The sequence below is a fragment of the Equus quagga genome, chromosome 4 (genome assembly GCF_021613505.1).
Source record: "Equus quagga isolate Etosha38 chromosome 4, UCLA_HA_Equagga_1.0, whole genome shotgun sequence".
Classification (NCBI taxonomy): Eukaryota; Metazoa; Chordata; class Mammalia; order Perissodactyla; family Equidae; genus Equus; species Equus quagga.
In genome coordinates this window covers 10916655-10940944 of record NC_060270.1, presented here as the reverse complement: position 1 = coordinate 10940944, position 24290 = coordinate 10916655, and the positions used below count along the sequence as shown (strand labels likewise).

The 24290-nt window shown below is 39.7% G+C and overlaps 1 protein-coding gene across 5 annotated transcripts in view; it reads right to left on the bottom strand.

Annotated features, from left to right (window-relative positions):
* The window catches only part of BBX (BBX high mobility group box domain containing), a 258252-nt gene that overhangs the window by 8107 nt on the left and 225855 nt on the right, over nucleotides 1–24290 (bottom strand). For 4 of the 5 annotated variants that reach the window (XM_046658686.1, XM_046658685.1, XM_046658688.1 and 1 more), the window contains 5 exons: nucleotides 23116–24124; nucleotides 21959–22097; nucleotides 18699–18847; nucleotides 7574–7663; nucleotides 6155–6214 (listed from right to left, as the gene is read on the bottom strand). In XM_046658686.1, the coding sequence (XP_046514642.1) occupies nucleotides 6155–6214; nucleotides 7574–7663; nucleotides 18699–18847; nucleotides 21959–22097; nucleotides 23116–24124 (1447 nt within the window). The remainder of the gene's footprint in view (nucleotides 1–6154; nucleotides 6215–7573; nucleotides 7664–18698; nucleotides 18848–21958; nucleotides 22098–23115; nucleotides 24125–24290) is intronic. The other variant, XM_046658689.1, reaches the window with a different exon arrangement.

Sequence of the window (24290 nt, the reverse complement as noted above, 5' to 3'; positions counted from 1 at the left end):
TAACCGTAATATGAGTAAATCACTGACCAGCACATGCTTGTGTCCTATGAGTCACTGTGTCGAGAGTAAGGAACACACTTGCCACCAAAGACTTTGCTTCCGGTGCCAACAGGTTGGGAAAGCTTGTCTTTTTTTATATACTCGTTTCCTTAGAAGCTCATCTCCCCTCTCCTCACTTAATTTAAAAGTGGACAAGAATATGCAGACATGAGTATAGTGAGCATTTAGGAGTATACACACGTAGTCAAGTTTCCCGAATGGGACTATTTTATTCCAGTGGCCTAAGGGCTTTTGGGCAGAGAGAAGAGGCATCTTTCCCTTTTTTAACTATTCTTTCTCTTAAGACAGCCATAGAACTCATTGTTGACAAAGATGAGGGGAGCGTGGTTCAGGAAACCAAGGTGTGACATGACAAACTCCATGCAAACCAAACCCAGAGGACAACTGAAGGTGCAGTTCAGAAGGCACATACGCAGGGAGGCATTGGAACTAAGACAGTATTTATACAAGGGGAAGAAACAAAAGCCAAAATAAGAGGAAAAGAACAGAGCAAGAATAACTCAGGGTGTTAAAAGTGCACTTGTTCCTATAAACACTTGCAGAGGTTTGATTTAAAATGCCTCATCTAGTTCTCTATTGGGTTTAGCTACATCCTTGAGAAAGGAAGGCTATGAATTTGTAAGACCTTTGCCCTCAAGAGGTTGATTCTAGGCTTCTCATTCCAAAACAAGTGGGAAATGATTTTAATTACATCAAAGAAAGCATGTAAAGCAGAAATCACACCACGATGTGTGTGTTGGCCTTACCTCAATATTGCATAATAAATGGCTGTATGGGAATGGGCTTAAGATAATAGTTATAAAAAAAAAAAAACCAACAAAATTATTTGGCAATGCTCCCAAACACCTTTTCAAGCCAGTAATCGAGAAGTAGGGAAAAGGCTCCTTCTTAAATCATAGACCTATACCCAGGTCCAACAGTTTTAGCGTATTTATACTGACACTTAGCTTAACATGGGTCAGTGGGGGTATATATTTTAAGATTTTTTTTTTTAGTTTAAACTTCAATAAAAGCTACCAGCAAAACAGAAGATATTTGGTTAGAAACACTCCAAAGAAGTTTCAGGACCTCTGCATTAGCCTTGAAATCCAAACCTTCCTATAGGTACAAAGAAGCCAAACTCTTAGTTTACAGTGAGCATTGAATAACCTTTATTGGATATGCACAAGCTTCAAAATCTCTAGTTTCTTATTCAGATCCATCAGTTGCCCCTCCTGACAACTGGGGGGATCTTGTTCACCTCTCCTGTATGAGCACTACATTACAGGTGGACCTTCCAGAAAAAGCATTAACCGCTTCCCTCTCCTTCCTCTTCCCAGAAAAATCCAGAACTCGTGGAAATAGGGTGTGGCAGGCTTCCAAAGAGGAAGGGTGTATTATATCATAAGAACTGCTTACAGAAAGAAAGAACCAAGGAGGTCAAAGAAAAAGCGTGGACCAGAAAAGGGCTGGGGCAGATGACCTGGCTCTTCCGCAAAGATGAGGAGGCAATGGGAAGAGCACGGGCAGAGAGAGAGCTGGATTCTACTCTTGGCTTTTTGCTGTTCTAACTGTGGCACCGTGGGTCTCAGTCTCTTCATGTAAAGATGCAGGCTGGGCTACATTAGCTCTAAAGAAGCCTTCTGGCCTTGGAATTCTGTTCCTCTTGCCACGCAGCCTGGAATCAGGTCTTGGCCAGGGAAAAACAAGCCTCCAGCCAGCTCCAGCGTCTCAAGGCCGGGGACCAATACTCCACTGACCAGCACTACTTATGTTTTTGTTGGTGAGCTTTCAAATGGTTTCATTTCTATTTAATGGTTACTCCTTTTCCTGTGTGTTCCAGATAAACTGACAAAAACACAATATAAGAAAAGGGGATGGCTGCAAAGGGATTGCAAATGGGATGTATCATTCAGGCCTAAAAGCAGACTGGCGCTAGAGGAAGGTCAGGAATGAGCAGACAAGGAGACAGGGTGCCAAAGGCACACAGGCCAACAGATACCAGTGGTTGGTGTGCTGGGAGAGAGTGAAGGAGTAAATCAGGGTGCAGACCAAATAGAAGAGGCAAAAAACGAGAATACACTGGAAGTTCTCATAAATCACTGAAAAGCAGGCAATGCCGTCTATCTAGATGTCATCTCCTCTAAGCATACTGTCAGATCAACAAACAATCATGGTGCCTGCAGATCATCCACATTTGAAAAAGGTATCTATGTGATCTTGCTGGAGTTTGGAAGAGGAGGCAAGAGTGAGGCCTGCCTCATGCTTTGACCCATGAGTCAACCCCCAAGTGTCCTAGCGTCCTGTCTTGTCTCGAGGCCTAGACCAATGACAGCCTTCAGTCAGCGCTCAGGGAGAACCCTCTCTAAGACAGAAGAACGGGGGAAGGAGGTAAGGCTAAGTCAAAGAAGTAGCTGTCTGGTCCAGCAACATGAGCCAAGCAAACGGAGGAAACGGAAAAAGCTCAGAGAGGGAGAGAGCCCGAAGCGGAGGACCAAGACTGAAAGCCAGTTCCTTTTTTTCTCCCTGCCAAACTATTGGAAATGTGAGAAAAGAAAGGCTTTGTCCTCTAAAAACAAATTAGTCATTTCTCTTCCAACTTGTAACTGAACACACAAACCTACCCAAGCACTGTGAAACACATCCCTAGGGCTAGCTTGCACACTCCATGATAATCATAACACTTTCGGAGTGCATCATCCAAGAGTGATAACGCACGCACACTCCTGGAGCAACGTCAGGAATGTGGCCATAAGAGCCTGTCTTGTTTCCCAAACTCTGTTCCCAAAGCGGGGAGTGAGTTTTTCGGGAACGTGGCACTGCACTGGTATTGCACCTCAGGAGACCACTAGAGTGCTCCAGAGTCGGGAATTCACATTCTAACCCAGGAAATCAAACGTGCGCTAAAATTATTATAGCCAAATCTGGAATCTCATTGCCTTTGGTTGGTCTCCCAGGAGCTGAAAACGCAGTCAGATGCTGAAAGGAACACAGGAAAAAAAATCAAATGAATGAGGCTTATCTAAGAGCCCGGGAGACCTTGCTGAAGTTATACAGCAACTCTTTTGAAATTGAGGAAAGAGATTAAGTTAGCTTGAGTGCTGTGGATCATGTTTGAAAATCCAACTAGAAACCAGAGTTTTCTTCTCTGTAATTAGATTTATATATTGCAAAGAAACTAATCTTATGAAGGTTCCTGGTCTGAGGTTTCAGGTTTTGGGGTTTTTTTTTTTTTTTGTAAGATAACAATTTATAATTTCAACATCTGAGCCAAATGAGGGCTATCTACAGATATGTCTGAAAAATCCAAACTGTAGCAGCCACTGTGGTTTAGTGGAAAGAGGCCTGGTTTTTTCCCTTTCTGCTCACGTTGGCCAGGCTTCTCTTCTTTACTATGGATTCGGGGCTAATAAGCCCTCTGTAAATTCACTGGGGCTGTGGTCAAGGCTAGTTTTTACAAAAAATGTATGTGAAAGTCCTCTGGAAACTATAAAGCAATGAAGTGTTGGTCATCATCATTATTATCACAATTAGAAAATGCTAGCTTAAGCATGAGCATGTGATACCGTAACTTGGTGGAAAGATAAACACAGTGGCAGAGGGAAGTGATCTCGGATTACTTGAAAATTTTATCTTTCATTCTAGGCTATAGGCAATCTTTATGATCTGCAAAAGTTTCAAGAAATCATTTAGTGATTCTGAATTTTAAAAGCATGGGGAAAAACGCTTAAAAGAGATTATAAGGTTAGCATTTAAACCTCAGATGTGATTACTAAGCACGTAAAGATTTCTGATATCCTGAAAAAAAAGAAATGAATTGCAAGGCAATTATACTCAGAGTGGTGTAAAGAAAGCCCAGTGAACTTGAAGTCATCCACTTTAACAGAAGTCAGGAACAGCCAGCAGCGGCGTAGCCTCAGTTTAATCAACATTTCTATTATAGACAGCAGTACAAACAAATCCTGTCTAACCTTGGCCCAGGACGGCTCACACATGTTAAAATTATCCTGATTATGGTTTCATTTTCTGCCCTAATATATTTATACTCTCCAAGGTAAAGTTCTAATAAGCAGTGATATGGCCATAGGTGAGAGAGAGGATGAAGTAAAGAACCTGTAATTCACAAAGCACATAGTCATCACCGAACAAGAAAATGTAGGAGATGGTTATGAAAGTAAATAGCAAAAAAAGGGTCACTCTAAATTACTGGCAATTTCCAGTGCTCTGATTCCTTTTTCCTGGCCACGTAAATGAATTTGCATTCTACACTAAAGCAAATGCAATTTTCAGTGTATGTTCTCCAAAGTTTTATTTCATATACATCAATAATAAATGTAAGTAAATATCACCAATAATAACTCCATTTCTAACTAAACCCTTGGGACTGTCCAGAAGACCCAAAATTGTTTTGTTCTCTGTCCTGTAAAGGGCAGAAAATCAGGATGAGAGGATAAGGGACTTCCAGCATCACAGCACTCACTCAACACATCAGAGGAACACAGTCATCACGTGTTTGAGGGGAAATGAAATTCACGGTTCACGTACTGCTACCTCTCATCATCCACCCAGCCCTGAAAACACGCCTCCCACACACACGGTACAAATGTGGAGAGTGAATCCTAGTGAGGTTGAACAACTTGTCCTACTGACAAGTGCTAGGTAGGGGCAGATCTGAGACTAGCACCCAGGTCCCCTAATTCCTACCTACTTCGCTCTTCCTACCACACGGCACCTGCTGTGATAGCTCCTTTTACATAAGGTAGGGGTTTCATTGTTTCAAAAACAAAACATTTAGAAGAGTATCATTTCAAGAAAAGAGTAATGTGGTCTTAAATGCCTCTTTTACATTTCTCTAATAGTTCATCAGTGCCTTACATTTATCAAGTCTGTGCAGAAGATATTTTCAACATATACAAGAGCTACTATATATCAATTTTGGGATGCAAGGATTTAATGCTGAGAACAGCAGGACAATTCACGTTTTATTTTGCCAGGAGAGAGGAGAAATGGTACTCCATAGAGGTAGTGAATGTGAACTAACAGGTCAGAAAAGAGAAACGTTCTGCCGGCATTTTCTGTAAAACTACGAAGATGTGAAAGCAGACCTGTGGCTCCTGTAAACGATGCCCACCAAACCGAAATATTTCATGTTTGTAATGAATTCAAATTGGAATATTTTTGGTAAATATCTTTAAAACAGGAGTATTTTTGAAAAGTGACTCAGGCCAAACATGCCTTTGAATTTTCTTCTCCTTTTCAGTAAAGAGCGTATTTGGGAGTCAAGAGACGTGCGCTGTTCATTAAGTTCCCCTTTCTGGCCATAGGTAAATCAAAAGGTTGGACTGGATGATCCCTAAGATTCTTTCTAGCTTGCAAATGAAGCGACTCCTAATTAAGCACTACAAAAATGTTCAGCTCTTTAAAAATACCTACAATAGAAAAAAGAGAACCTGTGGGAAGATGGTTCAGAGGCCATCCGAACCATCAGGAAGGAGGGATGAACCATCACAAAATTAGCATTCACCTCAGGGTTCAATATTTAACAGGGATTAGATAAAGTCATAAATAAATATGACTTCGGGAATTTTGAAATAAAATCTGCATGTGGGACCTATAACATTATACCAGTCAATACGGGCCTTTTCCTTGGCTTTTCGTAAGCCTCAGGGGCACTGCATCGGATCATGTTTAGAGGTCCTGGGAGGTGGGCAAGGGAAAAAGCTCAGCTCAGGAACCACCCCTGCTGGGCTGTCCGGGCCCAGCCAAGCAGGAGAGCCCCAGGTTGCCCTATTCTGACTCCCACAAGCATCTGCCTGCGACATGAACTGCACGGCTGAGTATTTTTAGTTATAAAAATCTCTAATTTCTGGTTAATGTGGTTCAAAGGTTATCAACTCCCCTTTGACAAATTAAACTCTACATGAAACACTGCCTTGACTCTTAGCAGGGTCAAAAATATCAGTTTTAATTTGAAAATTAAAAATAACCCAATTATGAACTCTCAGTTCTAACGTTGGTTGGGCCTATATAATTTATGCTTTTTTAAAACCTATAAAAATTATGCCATTTCCAGCCCAGACTTCCTGAAATGATACCATGAATATTGTTCTTTTACCTTCCGCAGGGTGAATGGCATCCAAGAAGAGATGCTTGTTTGACCATTTATCCCCACTTCCTGAAAACAACGAGAGAAAGGAGAAGTGAAACTCCACTCCTAGGAGAGACACACACACTATAAAAATAAGACAACATACAACTTAAATATGAAACATTATCACACAAATGAAGCAGAATTTTAATTCGACTACTTAATTCTCAAAACAGCATTTGCCAACTAAAATAATTAGGCTATACAGGAAATGGATTAAAAACAAATTTGCCTCTTATGAAATACACTGTTCGATAATTTCTATGACTTTAATCAAAATAACCTGGAGATCAGTTAAAAGGGAATGATAAAAGCTGACGTTTTACCTAAAGAGTGATGTTTCTCCACTGGAAGCAGTGAAAAAAATATTAATATACAAAACAAAACTACGAGGCTGAAGTGGAGGTGCAAATGAAACCCAAATTAACTAATAGGTTACATACAGGAACACATAAGCACACATGCCTACACATGGAGACAGCTGCACCGAAAGCCTCATTCCAGAAACACGACAGTTTCACATGTCGCCATGCAAGGAGGATGCGCATGGGCATCAGATGAGCAGGCTCATGGCAGTCACGACACTAGCATGCAGGGAGACGCTACAGAAAGCCCGGCTTCCAGGACACGCGGCTGTCCCAAACCAGATGGGGAGACTTCTCTTTTACGTGAAAGAAGAACAGGAGTCCTGAACTATGAGAAGAAAGAAATCTTTACACCAGCCCCAAAGAGGTTCAAGGGCCCAGCAAGAGCGTAACAATGAGAGAGATGCTCAGAATAAAGGGAGGGTAGAGCAACGTGTCTCTAGTGCCCTCTGGAAATAACAGTTACATGACTGAAGGAGGTGGGCAGAAGATTCTGGCAAACAATGAAATATACAGATAGGAAAAAAAAAAAAGATAGGTTATGACTAAGGAGTGGAATCCTCCCGGACAAGAATGCTCCAGTGTCAGAGAAGTATAGAAACTGTGGGACTTTCGTATGACTATGAAACGGGTGAGGTTTCAGGACGTAGGAAAATGCGGTCCTGGTAGGAAGGCGGCCAAACATGAGAAAAACGAGAGTAGTCAAAGAAAATAAGGAGATAAGAGCTCAAGAAGACTAAATTACAAAATGTACCAAATATAGATGAAAACGAAGCAATTTTAGGATTCATATGGAACTCTGAAAATAGAGACAAAATTGGAATTTGAGTAGGAATCCAAGTGAAGGAGAACTCTCCTTGCTGCGGAGTCTAGAAATAACGGAGGTGCCTGCGTCGGGAGCCGAAGACACGGAAGCAAGCAACGGGGAGGAAAAGGCAGAGGCGGTGCGGAAGCATCACTCAGATGAATTCACAATGGAGGCGGCCAAGAACCCTTAATGGAGGATGGAAGACACCAATACCTTTTTCCGGAACATTAGGCTTCTCCTTTTTGTGCTTATATTTGCTGACAATTTTGTGGAATAAGTTCTTTTTCTGAGACTGGAAAGGACCTACAGACAATATTAATATAAATATATTTTAAATTCACAATGTTTCATAAAACAATACTTGTGTTTCTAAACAATTACCCGCCTCCCACCTGTGGAGTAAGTAAGCAAAGTGAGTCACAAGAAATGTCATCTTGCATCATTACTCATTTAACTAGTGTTCAGCATTCTTCTTGAGGCTCCTTTCAAACCCAGTGAGATTTTTCCCTAGAAATGTATTGGGTAGAAGCCTCCATTAGGGCCGGGACGCCCTCAGCAGAAGCTGCGGATTTAGCGACTAGAGACAGGCCACCACTCACAGCAGCAGAGCCGCTGCAGTCTGTAACAAAGAAAAGATTTTACTTTAGATTCCTCAGGATCCCGGAGAAAAGGATGGCCTGGGCGTTTCATCTCTCCCAAGAAACTGGTTTTCACAAGGACAGAATTTTCGGGATAACAGTTGGCCCGATAACATCAGATAGCTTTCTAGCCTTTTCTGAGAATATTCTAGGAAGATATAGTGATTTAAAAATAGAAGAGTATCTGCTAAAAACCTTTTTCTGGGGAGAAGTCTTAAGATTATATTTCAGATAAATTTTCTCAGATAAAAAAACAAAATTGAGATTTTTCAGTCACCAATCAGAAATGCCGACAACAGCACAGACCTCCTAAAAGCAAGCTGCTTTCTACACTTTCCTGGTATTCCTATGTCAAATGACTTAATTTTACATAACTTCTATTTCCTCATCTGCAAACAGGAATAACAACCGTGCCTAACTCAAAGGGTTGATGTGAGGATGAAAAACATTAGCAGCTCTGTAAACCGCCCCTGTTGCATCTCCCCACCTATGTGCTTCTGCAACACGGGCTCTGCCTTCCTGACAGAGGCAAACTAGCTGGGCTCCTGTCTAAAGGAGACAACCCAATAGTTCTCATATTCACAGATATGTGCAACCAACACCAATTTTAGAACATTTGCATCACCTCAAAAATAGATCCCATGTCCTCTAGCTATGACCCCTCCCTATATCTGTATTCCCCCCTTAACCCTAAGCAATCACTAACCTACTTTCTGTCTCTATGGATTTGCCTATTCTGGAAAGTTCCTGTAAATCAAATCATACAATATGGTCTTTTGTTTCTGCACGCTTTCACTTGGGATAACATTTGCAAGGCTCATCCACGTTCTAGCATGTATCAGTATGTCACTTCTTTTTAAGGTCAAATCATATTTTATTGCATGAACACACCACATTTTGTTTTTCTATTCATCTACTGATAGACATGAATTGTTTCTACATTTTGGTTACTATGAATAATCCTGTTATGAACATTCACATACAAGCTTAAGTGTGTTCACTTCTCTTGGACATATACCTAGGAGTGGAATTGTTAGATCATTTGGTAATTCTATGTTTAACCTTTTGAGGAATTGTCAGACTGCTTGACATCCTCACCAACACTTATTATTATCTACCTTTTTGATTACGGCCACCATAATGATGTGAATTGGTCTCTCTCTCATTGTGGTTTTGATGTGCATTTCCCTGATGACTAATGATGTCAAGCATCGTTTCGCGGCCAGTTGTATACCGTCTTCAGAGAAAGTCTATTAAGATAATTTGACCATTTTTAAATTGACTTGTCTTTCTTCTTTTGAATTGTAAGAGTTCTTTACATAGTTTAGATAAAATCCCTTATCAAATATGTGATTTGCAAATATTTTCTGCCATTCTGTGGGATGTCTTTTCACTTTCTTATTAGTTTACTTTGAAGCATAAAAGTTTTAAATTTTGATAAAGTCTAACTTATCTATTTTGTGCTTTGTTGCTTGGGATTTTGCTGTCATATCAAAGGATCCCTTGCCAAATCTGAAGTCACTAAGATTGACCCATATGTTCTCTTTGAAAAGTTTTACAGTTTCAGCTCTGACATGTGGGTCTTTGACCCATTTTGAGTTAGTTTTTGTATACTGTGTGAAGTAAGTAAGAGTCCAACTTCATTCTTTTGCATGTGGATATCCAGTTGTCCTAGAACCTTTTTTTTTTTTTTTTGCAGAGGATGATTAGCCCTGAGCTAACATCTCTGCCAATCTTCCTCTATTTTGTATGTGGGTTGCTGCCACAACATGGCCATTAATGAGTGGTGTAGGTCTGTGCCAGGGAACTGAACCCAGGTCAATGAAGTGGAATGTGCTGAATTTAATCCCTACAGGGCTGGACCCCCCCAGCACCATTTTTTGAAAAGACTATTTTAACCATTTAACAGGGCTGGAGTGGGGCCCAGGCCTTGGTTTTCTTTTTTTTTTTTTTAATGTATGCTTTCTTGGTGAGGAAGATTGGCCCTGAGTGAACATCTGTTGCCAATCTTCCTCTTTTTTTTTCTCCCCAAAGCTCCAGTATATAGTTTTGTATATCCTAATTGTAAGTCATTTTAGTTCTTCTATGTAGGATGCTGCTATAGCACGGCACAATGAATGGTGTGCAGGTCCAGCCCAGGATCCAGGATCTGAACCAGTGAACCTCAGGCCACCAAAGTGGAGTGCAAGAACTTTAACCACTTGGCCATGGGACTGGCCCCCTATATATGTCTGTCTTTATGCTGGTACCACACTGTCTTGACTACTGTTTTTTGTAGGCAGTTTTGAAATTGAGAAGATTGTTTTGGCTATTCTGAATCCCTTGCAATTCCAAATTACCTTTAGGATCACTTGTCAATATCTACAAAGAAGTAAGCTGGGATTCTAACAGGGATTGGGCTGATTCTGCAGATCAGTTTGAGGGAGTGTTTCCATTTTAACAATACTAAGTCTTCTGATCCATGAACATGGGATGTTTTTGCATTTATTTTGATTTTCTTTCAACCATGTTTTGTAGCTTTCAACACGTTTCACTTCTTTTCTTAAATTTATTCCTAAGTACTTGATTGTTTTTGATGAGACTGTAAATGAAACTGTCTTCCTAATTTGATTTTTGGACTGCTCATTGCAAGGGTACAGAAATACAATTGACTTTTGCATAATGATCTTGTATCCTGCAACCTTGCTGAACTCATTTGTTCACTGTAATAATTTTCTAGTGAATTCCTTAGGTTTTCTATATAAAAGATCATGTCATCTGCAAACAAAGATAGCTTTACTTTTTCCTTTCCACAGTCTGGATGCTTTTTGTTTCTTTTTCTTGTTCCTTTTACTACAATGTTGAATAGAGATGATGAGAAGGGACACCCTTGTCTTGTTCCCTACCTTAGGGGGAAGCACCCAATCTTCCACCATCAAGCATGATGTTAGTTGTGGGTTTTTTGTAGATGTCCCTTATCATATGAGGAAGTTCCCTTCTGTTCTGAGTTGGTTTAGTGTTATCATGAAATGCTGATTTTCTTAAATGCCTTTTCTACCTCTATTGAGATGATCTTTTTTTTGGTGAGGAAGACTAGCCCTGAGCTAACATCTGTTGCCAATCTCCCTCTTTTTGCTTGAGGAAGACTGTCACTGAGCTAACATCTGTGCCAATCTTTCTCTATTTTATGTGGGATGCCACCACAGTGTGGCTTGACGAGCAGTGCTAGGTCTCTGCCCAGGATCTGAACCTGTGAACCCTGTGCCTCCACAGTGGAGCATGTGAACTTAACCACTACGTCACTGGGCTGGCCCCTGATCATATTTTTTTGTTGTTGTTCTACTGATATGGCATATTACATTAATTGATTTTTGGATGTTAAACCAACCTTACATTCCTGGGGTAAAATCCCACTTGGTCATGGTGTATAATCTTTTTATATGTTGCTGGATTTGGTTTGCTAGTATTTTGGTAAGGATTTTTGTGCCCATATTTGTAAGAGACATTGGTCTGTTGTTTTTCTTTCTTGTGATGTCTTTGTCTAGCTTTCACATTAGCGTATTACTGGTCTCACAGAATGAGATGGGAAATATTCCCTCCTCTTCTAATTTTTGGACAAATTTGTGAAAAACTGGTATGAATTCTTCTTTAAACGTTTGGTAGAATTCAGCAGTGAAGCCATCTGGGCCTGGGCTTTTTTTTTCCCTGGGTACTATTTTGATTACAAAATTCAATCTTTTCATTAGTTATAGGTCTATTCAGATTGTCTATTTCTTCTTAAGTCAGTTTCAGTAGTTTATGTCTTTCTAGGAATTGTCCATTTCATGTAGGTTATCTAACTTATTGACATATAATTTCTCATAGTATTCCTTTATAATCTTTTCCATTTCTGTAAGGTCAGTAGTAATGTCCCCTGTTTCATTTCTGATTGTAATAATTTGAGTCTTCTCCCTTTTTTTCTTGGTCAGTCTAGCTAAACATTTCTCAAGGGGCTGGCCCCATGGCCAAGCAGTTAAGTTCGTGTGCTCCGCTTCGGCTGCCCAGGGTTTTGCCAGTTTGGATCCTGGGCGTGGACCTAGCACCACTTGTCAGGCCATGCTGAGGCCGCATCCCACATAGCACAACTAGAAGGACCCACAACTAGAATCTCCAACTATGTACTGGGGGGTTTTGGGGAGAAGAAGCCCCAAACAGAAGTTAGCTAACAACAGATGTCAGCTCAGGGCCAATCTTTAAAAGAAAAAAAACAAGGCATTTCTCAAATGTGGTGTTCTTTTCAAAGAACCAGCTTTTGGCTTCATTGATTTTCTCTATTTTTCTATTCTTTATTTAATTAATTTCATTTAATTTTCTCTCTGATCTTTATTACTTCCTTTTGGTTTAGTTTGTTCTTCTTCCTACAGCATCTCAAGGTCGAAGGTTAAGTTATTGATTGAGATCTTTCTTCTTTCTATATATATTTACAGCTGTAAACTTCCCTCTAAGCATTGCTTTAGTTGTATCCCATAAACTTTGGTATGTTGTGTTTTCCTTTTTATTCATCTCAAACTATTTTCTGATTTCTCTATTGATTTCTTTTTTGACTTATTGGTTACTAAGAGTGTGTTGTTTAATTTCCACATATTTGTGAGTTTCCCCAATTTTCTCCAGCTGGTGATTTTTAATTTCATTCCACTGTGGTCAGAAAACATAATATTAATTATCTCAGTCCTTTTAAATGTATTGGTTTGTTCTGTGGCTTAGCGTATGGTACATTCTGGAGTCAGTTCCATGTGCATTTGAGAAGAATGTTTATTCTGCTATCGTTGGGTGGAGTGTTCTACATGGGTCTGTTAGGTTTAGTTGGTGTACGCTGTTCAAGTTTCCCCTTCCTTGCTGATCCTTTGCCTAGTTGTTCTATCAAACCTATTCTTTTTTTCCATGGCATGTCTCACCTTCTAACACATTATATACTTTGCTTATTGTTTAGGCTTGTTTATCGTCTGGTACCTCCACTATAACATAATCTCCAAGGCAGCAGGATTCTTTGTTTTCATTTGTGGATATATTCCACATGCCTGGAATGGTGCTTAGCACATGACTAGTTCTCAATAATATTTGTTGCATGAACAAATAAATTAAGCTCTTAAACCACTGCTTGGCATCAAATAAGAGCTCAAGAAATGACAGTTGTTACTGTTAACATAAAGCTGTGCCAGTGTTTTTTGATAACTATACCAAGCCATCCTTCTAAATAACCAATAGCAAATACTTCTGAATTGGCTGGTGGTGGTTTGAAATAGAAATAGGACATGCCTCTTGTTGACTTTTTTCTGGAAAAACTGAGCAACAAGGGAAAGAAAATAAACATAACAAATACAAAGGAAATATATTGTGTGTATACACTGCAGTGACATTATAGGTACTTTCTATAATCCATCTGCAATCACTGCCTCATACATATTTTATACAACCCAGGAAACTGCAGGCTGGTGCACCTGAATGATAGATACACAGGCAATCACAGACAACAGAAGTAGAAGAAAGCAGGAAAACAATGCTGAGACTTCTCAGGACCATAATGATCCTAGAGATTTACCCATAGGAAAATAATTTAATAAGTTATTGGATCATAGGGAAAATGATTTCTGTATTTATCACTGTGTATGAGGACAATGGGATGAGAAAGTGGTTCCCAGAAGCAAACTGATTTGATGTATGAAATGCATTAGAAAGAAGAAAAGGATACATATTTTCAGACTCAACCATACGCAGAGAAATCCAAAAAGTACAATTTAAGGAAAAAGCTAAAGATAGAGCCTGTAATTTTAACATGAAAAAAGAACATCCAGAGTGGTTTAGTGCATAGAGGAGCTTCTGTAAACTTCTATTTTTAAACTTCCTTGCTCCTGGCCATCCCCAAACTACAGTTATGAAACAAATCTAAGTGAATGACAACTTCAGATAAAAAAGAAAGTGACAAACTTGAAGGAGTAATAGATAAGCTGTAACTGTAGTCACTGAAAAGCGGCAATTTCAGAGTCAAGAAGCGAACAATTTGATTTCGCCCACCAGATATGTTTGATATTTTGCCTAAAGAAAATATGAAGTCAAAATCTGTCATAAATACCAAATATAAAGAAATTTACTGCTATTTTTTTCCTTAGTTAATTATTATATTAACAGAAACATCCATGGAGGGAAAAGAAGGTAGAAAGTGAAAAGCAGAGAAAAGAGTTTTAGAAGGAACCATTCAGAATACAAAGCATCGGCAACTTTTACTAAACTACCATCTCAAGTTTCCAGCCCATCTCTTTCCCTCGTCTTCCTACCAAATTTCTTGAAAGAGTATTTGCATCAGCTTCTGCTTCCTTAGGACAAAACCACTTGTCGCTGGCATGTAACTAGCTTAGGACTCCACTTCAGTTTGGGGGCAGGATGGACTGTATTTTGAAGGTAGCAATCTCCTTTGCACCCCAACTTCACAGCTGGGTAGTAAATAGCAGACACAAACCACAATCTGAGAAGATAAGAGAGGTGCCATAGAGACATTAACAATAACCTTTCCAAAACATTAATATTGTCCATGGCTTGCTGAAAAACGGATATTTTGGGGGTGAGAAGCTGCAGTGACCCAGGAGCTATTTCAGTATTAGCCACTATGATAATTTTTTAAAGTCAGCGGGTAAGATGAATTAAGTGAACCTGGCTCTTTAGAACTGTTGTAGGAAACAAATATTAGGCATAACCTGAACATGGTGGCTTAGCTCATATTCTACAGTTTCACGTTTTTAAGTGATAAAAAGAGCAGAGGTTTTATTCTAAAACTAGGCTGTCATTTTTGTAATGGACACATAAGTAACGAATAACCAATGAAACAATACATTCCTTTGCAATAATTTCTAGCTCCCAGCTGCTGGGCACGTGGATCTGCTGACTTGAATAAGTTTGAGTAAACCAGCCACAGTCAAGTTGGGATTCACTGAGGGGAAGACGCCACCTCACTGGGCTGGACATGTGTGCTTTGGTGAGGAACTCAGGATTATACTGGGTATCCGTCTATATTCACAAATGTGCTGTCACCATGTCCCTGAAAACGTTTGGTGGCAATGAAGACTCACACAGTTACAAGGCAAAATACAGGATTCTGCCCAATCTGGAAGCTTTCCCTTCCTGTTAGGAGAGCTGGCCTGGCTCTCGCCAGATCTGAGTTCTCGAACACTGGAGGAATCCTCCGCGAGGGCTCAGTCCGGAGGACTCCATCCTCAACCTTCAATGCTGGAAACTTGTTGCTTTTATTACCACTGATGATTTTTTACAATCTCAAATCCGCAACCACTTGAAATTCCAATCTTAAAATTGAAGTGTGCATTGGAAAAAAAAAAATGGGAAAAGTCAACAGCATATTTGATAAAGGCGCTATGGAACCACGTGCGAAGATAGAAGAATTAAAAGAGATGTGAAGTCAAGGGTCAAGCTGGGGCATAATTTAGACACTCGAAGTTGAACTCAAGTTTTTCTCCATGACCCTACTTTGTTTGAAAATTACTATTTTGCGGAGCACTCTGACTTCTGATACTTTTGTAAAAAGTGCTTCATACATTAACAGTATACTTAAAATGATGTGTCAAAACAAATCTCCTAAGAAGTTACAATTAAATTTAGACTTATAATTTAAAGCTTTCATTTGAATAGAGGCAAGGAACTGTGAGAGATACACCGGAAAACACCGTAGGAACGGGCTTTCTTCAGCTGAACTGCATTGTGAGTTAGATGGATTATAATTTACTGCACAATTTGTTCTTAGAAGCAAAGGGAAATTCTATTCCTCAATCATCTACCTCCTAACCCTACTCCCAGGTAGCCTGAGCCCAGCTGGAGGGAGGTGGCGGTTAGTTATTTTCATCCCTTTTTACTGTAGAGTTTCTGACAAGACTCTGTCCTAAGGGACAGGGCAGAGATAGTGGAGGGGACAATGAGAAAGGGGAACAGACTACTTGAAATACAGATATAAATAAGGAGACCACTGGGAAAGTAGAAGTGCCCAGCAGGTACGATGATTCTGAGATATATCACTGCATAAATGCATACATAATCATTTTCTCTAGAAATTACATTTCAGAAAAATTCTATACATTTTACATAGTCTGGAGTAGCTAAAGAAGTACCTAGTATAACACAGGAAAAAAAGTATAATGAATGTTGAATGATAACAAGTATGGGGGAAAAGAGAATATAGACAAAATGCAAATTGTTGGGGGAAAATGAGGTTTCCTATGGATACACGCTCTTTTACTAATGAACTAATGATCTCATCCACAGTGCTTGCTTTGGATGATTCATTATGCAAAGGGTCTGGAGTCTAAGAAAACAATCTCCTCTATCCTCTAAAGATCAGGCAATTACAGCACAGCTGGTATGATAATTTCATTAATAACTTGTAGGATAGTATATTGGTGCTGCTAATGCCAAATTACAATGTCACAAATACTATTTCTTTAGTTTGCTAAACAGAGAATATATTATTTAATTTCTGCTTTATTTCAGTTGCATCTTGCTCCACGAGTCAGAACGCAGAACAAAATCCAAAGGCTTGAAAGACTTCCCACCTATGTAATTCCTGATACGCTGAATAAGATCCAGGGACCCTGTGGCTTGAGAGGCGTAACAGCAGAGTTAAGATGATACTGTATGAAGTATAGTCCAAAACTCCAAAAAGCTATTTCACATCAAAAGAAATACTGTTAATCTCAGCGGGCAGAGGAAAAATATATAACAGACAACTAAGACCCAAGAGAAGGTCTCATGAAAATAGATCCTAACTTCAGGGTTTTATAGCTTTACAAAAACAAACCTGTTGTTACGTTCCCTGATAGATAATTCAGCCCACTTTAGAGGTCTAAAATGAATGTCTCGAACTCCAGGGAGCAGAGGAAGAGAATATGTCCTGGATGTCAATCAATTAAGTTCCATTTTATTGGCTTGTCAGGTATTATCAGCAACTTTAAATCCAAAAATTATAGAAGATCAAGATACCTGGCATCTTTGGGTTCACGGACTACTTTGCCTATTCTTAAGCATCTCGAGGGCACATGGACTGTCATTTCATATGGTGATCCATTATGGTGCTCAGTTACCTCCCTGTCAAGAAGCCTACTTTCTTTCTTTCCTATCTATCTTGAAAGATCTTGATACAATCCTGTTTTGTTTTCCCTGATGAGCAAAACTGGTGAGGTGACATTTCTTTTTTAGTTCTTTATTCACTAGACTTGTTTTTATTAACCACAGAGGAAAACTGAGCTAATTCTAAAATCACTTTCACGTTCCTCTCTGCCTTTAATCACGAAATGGGGATTTTCTTTAGCCTTTCAGACCCATCTTGAGATACAATCTCAAAGCAACCCTCCTCAGTTGTGTTGATTCTAATGCACAAAGGGGTTTTTAGGTCTCGAGGGAGAAAGATTTAGATTTCTTCAGAGAAGAAACCATAATTTTCCCCAGACATACACCTTAACTATTACCTCAAAATCCACGAAATTGTATCTCCTCATTAATATTTATCTCTTATCATTATCCATGATTGCTAGAACTCAGCAAGATTTATGTAAGATATATATTTTATCTATCTATCCATCCATCCATCCATCTAAACTACACAAAAGAAGGGAATTAATCTGACACGACATAAAGCAGGTAACAGGCAGCCACTTTTGCAGGGTAATTACAAGAACTCTTCCATCAAATCCTACTCAAAATTTGATCCTGACAGGAATAAAAAGTTCAGCCACACCAATTCTTCATCTCTCCATTCACTGTCCTTAATTAAAGGAGAGCTAACCAAATGAAGTCTCCTGCATCTGTGGAAAAAACTAGAGGCACATTTCCCCCACCAATCTTTAGAGCGACAGTAAAATCAGAAGACAAGTGTCTCAATGGGGGCAATACTGTCATTTTGGTAGGACAATCCTTCCTTCACTGTGCTCGGATGTCCTGAGCAGGTCAGGATGCTTAGAATCTCAGCCCATGCCCCATAAATGTCACAGTGCTCCCAGGTGTTGAGACCACTGAAAACGGCCCCCACACTCTTTAAAAGCCCCCTTTTCCAGCTGGTGCTGCCCCTGATAAATCTGAGACCCTTTCAAGTCCTGCTGATAATTTTAAAAGCTTCCCTGATACACAAGGGAGAACCTGATATTCTTGAAAATGAACAGGCTAAACACATTTTTTTTCAAATTTAACGAAAGCAATAAAAAAAGTAGATTGCTAGAGCAATATGGGGAGTTTTAGTTTCATTTGGTTCATACTGCCAGGAAAGAATGGAGTCTGCTTATTAGGTGAACAGAACGATTTCAGAGACCCAGAGTCCAACCTGTTGCAGACACAGGGAACAGAAGATTTAGCCTCAGCCAGCAGGTTCTGCTCAAGAAGAGCTCAACGTGTGAGTTAGAATTCTGGAGAGTAGAAGATCGAAGAGCACGTGCAACACTTTTCAAAAAATCTGCATCCTTAAGGGCAAATGTACAGGTTGAGATGCCAAAGGACAGGGGCTGAGGAGAATCAGGAGGGAAAGGAGGGAGAGAAGCGAGGCAGGAAGCAACATCATCTTGGAAAGTGACCTGAAATTCCACTCACTCGAGAATCAGTTCTAAACCCACTCATACACCTATAGGGAGACGCAGAAGCTCAGGAGAGGGTTCAGGTGAGACTCTGACCACACGGCAGGAGGTATGGCCGCATCTAACCTTTGCTGGTTTTCGTCGGCTCTGAGGACATGTTTCCAGTCTTCTTCTTTTTTCTTGGGACAGGGACACACTTCCGGTCAAACGTAACAGGACTATATTGAGGGAGGCTGCTGAATTTTTTTTCAAATTCTTCATCCAGCTTTGCTGACCTAAGAAAAGAAGCGGGAGGTGGAATCAATCCGCACACGACGTAAATCTTTAAACAGAAAATGATGCAAGATTTATTTTACGATATTCCATTTGAAAACAGGGTCCCCGAGAATTAGGGCATTGTTAATAAATTCTATGCAAGGACAAAAAACATCTTTCCAGGAATGCTTGAGAAGATTTACCAGCACAGTTTTCTTAGTAAACTCACAAGACGGGTTAGGCTATTACCTTAGAAAAGCAGGAACCTTATTTAAAATATCAGAATATTTTTGAAGTGGAGAAATTGCCATTCTCTCCATTGGCATGGGAATTTTTCATTAAGTTCAATACAAAACAAGTTCCACCCAGACACGTTTCTCATTCTAAAGATTCATATATATATTGGCAAGCTTACCGGTAACACAGCATACAGGTAATTTTGTAAGATTAGTTTTAAAAAAATATTTATTGACTAGTACACGATTAAAACACATATGCAAAGAAAATGTGTAAAAATATTTCAAATAGTAGAAAAAAATTCTAGACAGTTGACCAGGATGAGGATAAAACACTCAATGAGAAAAGGAGAGCCAGTTTTCACGAACACGGTGGCAGAGAGGCCACACTGCTTTAACACAACCCACAAACAATTTCAGAAAAGTCAGCGGCAAAGGTGGGAAATCCTGGGGCTGTGTTGACTGTCTCTAAGGCCCCCCCACGGCAATGGCAGCATGCCTGCTGGATCCTATGCTGGCTGCTGGCTTTCACTTAGTAAGACTTATTAACTAAGATGCAGCCCAAACAGATGGGAGAAGCTGCAGGAGAAGCATGCTGCTTGGTAGATGGAAAATGGAAGGTGTACTGGGAAGAGAGCAGCTCTGAGCACCAACTTACAAGAAGCTACTAGCTAACGTGTTAGGCTGCTACCTAAGGGGTAGACTTGAGATGTGTCCACCTAAAACTGTTCTCAGTTTTGGAGGAATGTACAAAACTTGGGGAGCAGAGATAAGACCGCCAGGTAACCATGACAATGGTCCAAGTAAAAAAGCCATGAGTGAGTTCTATCAGAGCAGTGAGGGTGCGGGGTGGGGGTGATGCTCCTCTCTTAATAAAATCGTCTTATTCAGTTAAAAAATGTTTACACAATGAAAAAGCAGATACTATCTAATACTAACAGGTTGCTACCAGAAAGCTACCTATAAGTTGTGAATTTTTCAGATACTCTGAATAACCAAAAGAAAACTCCAAAATGCAAGATGTAACTCTTAAGGTTCCTTGGGAGTTTTTTTTTCTTTTTCCAACTAGAATAATCACCTACGTTTTTCTTGGGGAAATCTATAAAATTAGAACTGTCAACACTAAGCGAATTTTTCTTGGCTACAGTTAACTAAACAGGTAGCACGTTTTCTGTGATAAAAAGGTTTAAAATGCTCATTTAGAAATCTCAGAGAAGACTGTAGGAACCGGCATTCCTCACTGCTAATGCACGATGTTGGCATGTTCTGAACAAAGCGAAGTCTGACTCTGAATGGCCAACGTCTAAAGGGGTGACAGGAGGAGAGGCTAGAGGTTTACTGTTGACTTAAGCCTGCAGAAAACCACACTCCTAGGTATACATGTGGCTTCCTTAGAAATGATCAAAAACAAACAAAACAAAACAACCCACACACCAATCTCTTCTCAGGGACACATTTTCAAAAGATTGTTTCACTTTTCTTCTTCCTCAAAGAAGATTGGTGAAAAGGTTTCTCTCATGGCTGTCAGAAGTTTCCAGTGGCAGCATCAGAGAACTTTCTGTGGGGATCCTGAAGGCCCGCTTACTGCCCTAGGACTTCACACCGTCTGCAAGGAGACTTCCTCCTCTCTCGGCATGCAGACCCACAGAGCACTGGGAGTCCAGGCATCGGTCCTGACACTCGGTGGCCACTTTTTAAGGAAATTCTGCATTTGAAAGTATCATTCGACAATGACACATGTGAGGATTTTCATGTCATTGTTTAAGCATTATGCAAGCAAAACTAATTTGAACTACTTTGGACTTTTAAAAATATTAGGAAGGAAATATATATAAATATATCATCTCAATATAAATAATCTTGAGGAATCATCATTATGAAAAGTAACTCCCCCCCAGACTTTGTGATGACCTAGAGCTTGAGAATTAACCAGACTTGAGAGCACTGTAACCTCCAAGGAAAAAATATATTATTCCACAAACAGAAATACAAATATTTATGAATAAACCAAATACAATCCTCCCAATGCATAAAATTGGCATACCTTTAAACACACTTATGAAAAAATATGGAAAATATAATTCTTATTTCTATTCAATGCATTCTCTTCAAACTGGGCTAATAAAAAAATCTCAAAGGATTTTCAAAATAGTACAACTGAAGATGTAGATGCTTTCCCCAGCAATATAAAGTATTGGCTCTCCTAACCTAACTAACAAACTGTTTTATATTAAGAGTCTTGGGCATAACATAAAAAAGGAAATAATTCTCGATGATTTTATCTTGATGTATGCTATTGCTTGATATTGCCATTTCAATACATAATTAACTACTGAATATTCTCTATACTAGGAGAACACTCAACGTAATATTTTTATCTTAGAGTAACAGAACACCGTTTAAACAAAGTAAGGTTAGCGGTAGAAACATTTTATTTACCTTGCATTTTCAGCTGTCATTATTTTATAAACATATGTACATACCTTTAGAAATATTAAAGGACGTATACACAGTATGTAAAATGGGTACAATGTAACAGACTTATAACATCCACTGTAAACTCCAGATGGGAAAATGCATCCTTGGTAATACTAAAGGATTTACAATATCACACCGCTAATCCATGGTGGACCTCCATTCGAACTCAGGTCTGAGTCTAAAATCTGCATGTTTTGTACTGTACTTAAAACGTGAATGACGTGGCACTCACACGACCTGCAAACAGCAGGAATCCTGTGATACACTTGATTTGTATTTCCTCATGTGTTTGCTAAGACTGCAGTAAGTGCCACGTGAGTGCTCAAAGGATAGCAGGTAGCGATTTGTGTTCACCTTGAACATCCTACCACACTTGGGGTCTGTGCAGTGTGGCTGACTGTGCTCCCAGGCACTTACCCAAGGAGAGAGTCTTCCCTCGGCTTTGTCTTCTTGAACTTCTTGCTCCCACTGGTCCCACTCTGGTTAAATGTCCAGCTTTCTTCATTCCAACACCCTTCATGATCGGAGGAGTTTCCTTTTCCTGAGCTTCGTTTCCCTAAGGAAATTCAAGAAAAAAGGACGTGCTGGGTATAGTGGGATGGCAGGGAAATCATCTTAGCTGCTTCACAAGTGACCTTTTAAGTATCATTTGCACGATGCTCTCTATATTTCTGAGTTCTCAGAGTCATTCATGATGGACTACCCTTAATAACAGAACTTGCGAAAAAGTGACCCACAGCCCCTAGATGGGTTGTCTCGTCATAACTCAACAGGTACCTGCATGACTCCACAGACAGACTAACCACTAGTAGCTTTTCTATTAGAGAATCAGCCTAAGGTGTGGGAGCCCTTTGCTGGTGGGCACTATTAATTCTAATTTCCCCAAGACTGAGTGGAATGACATCCCTGGAGAACTATATACTCCCAAGGATGTTCATTCAGGGCTTGTTAGACCTATTATTCATACATCTCTTGCTAGAATTCAGCTTGGAAAGAAGTAGTCCCTCGCCAGATGCTATATTTTAAAATAGATGAATTTATATGAAACACTCTATGGTATAATACATATAAAGATATACACATTAACTCGTTTCTGGATACTGTTATGGTCTAAAGAGCCCTTCACTTCAATTACAGTTTTAATTACCTAATGGAGAGGGTTAGATAAGTTATTTGCTTCTGGAGCCTGCAAGTCAAGATTCTGCCAAACATATCTGCTTGATTCAGGAAATTCTTTCCATCAGTTTTAAAAATCAGATTAATAGCTCCAAACATGCAATAATGATTCTTGAAAGCAAAAAGCCAGCCCATTCCAGTAAAAAAAAGTTTGAATTGCTTTGAACATTTGTATCCTGAGAATTACCCACAAAATGAATACAAACTCTCCTCTATGGTGCCAGAGAAGATGTAGGTAAAACAACAAATGTGTATGATCCATAAACCATAAAGAACCATCAAACGTAAAATATTATTTTGATAACATATTGTTCTTTACGGTGGTTCTTTTCAACAAGTCTAAAGGAGAAATTCTGCTAGATTTCCATATTCTTCTAGGATCTGCACAAGTCACTTACCTCTGTCAACATTAGCCCGCAGAGAGGTGAGCATGCCCTCAGACACCAGGGTTTTATAAAGAGCACCTTTGCAAGACCTCTCGGATTTCCGGGAGCCACAAGTCTCTATTTTCCTGTGACAGTCACTGTCCTCAGGTTTGGCCTGTCCCGACAAGCTGGGTGGTAACACATCTTCCATGGGGGTCAATGGTTCTGCTTTTATACCCTCTGGCACCTCACCAGAAATGTTCTTGCTGGCGGAAATACTAATGAAATCTGGAGGTCTTGACTCTTTGGTGGTGTCTGAGGATTTCTCCTTGGACATTTTCTTCTCTCTTGATTTCACTTTTTTCTTTGGTGGCTTGGCATCCAAAATGCTTCCCTTGCCACTTGAGGATGTGCGGACCTTCTTGCGAGGAGATTCTCCAAGTTTCTCAATGCCCCAGTCTCCCTTCGCCACGGCTTCAATGGTGTACATGACACTCTCGATGTCAGACTCCGAGGACTGCCTCTTTTTGCAAGTCTTCTTGGGTGTGGATTTATCATTTCCATGCCGATCCATTTTGCCTTTCTTCTTTTTCTTTTTTAGCTTTTCTGGTTTGTTCAATGCTGTGGGATCCTCGATGATCATAATTCCATGAGGATGGCACATGTGATCCTTTCTACTGGGAACATCGCTTATTATTATCTTGCTACTGGCAGAGTAAGAAAAATCAGGGAAGTGACTACATTTTTGATCTTCCTCTAATTCTTCCTTTTTAATTTCTTTGGGATCTTCCATTTTTAGAGCCATTATATCATCCATTCTCACCTCCTCGAAATTTCTTAATTCCTTAGAATCTCTTATGTGTTCTGTAGCTGAATTTTCAAATTCAGCTTCCTTCTGTAACCTGGCTTCATCTGTCTTCTCCATTCTTATTTCTCTTTCTTCCTTTCCCTTCTCCAATTCTTTAATTCTTCCGCCATCTGATTCTTTTGCTTTTACTAGCCTTGATTCCTCCATTTTCACCCCCTCTGACGCCAGGCACATCTAAACAGTTAAAACAAAAATGGGAGAACAGCAAAAAGTATCCTTATTATTCTATACTCAAAATTAGCTTGAACTTTTTAATTATATCCTTTCTTAAAAATAATCAAAATATACTTCAAACTTTACAATAATCAGTCCACTTCTTAGTGAAAGGCCTTAGGCATTA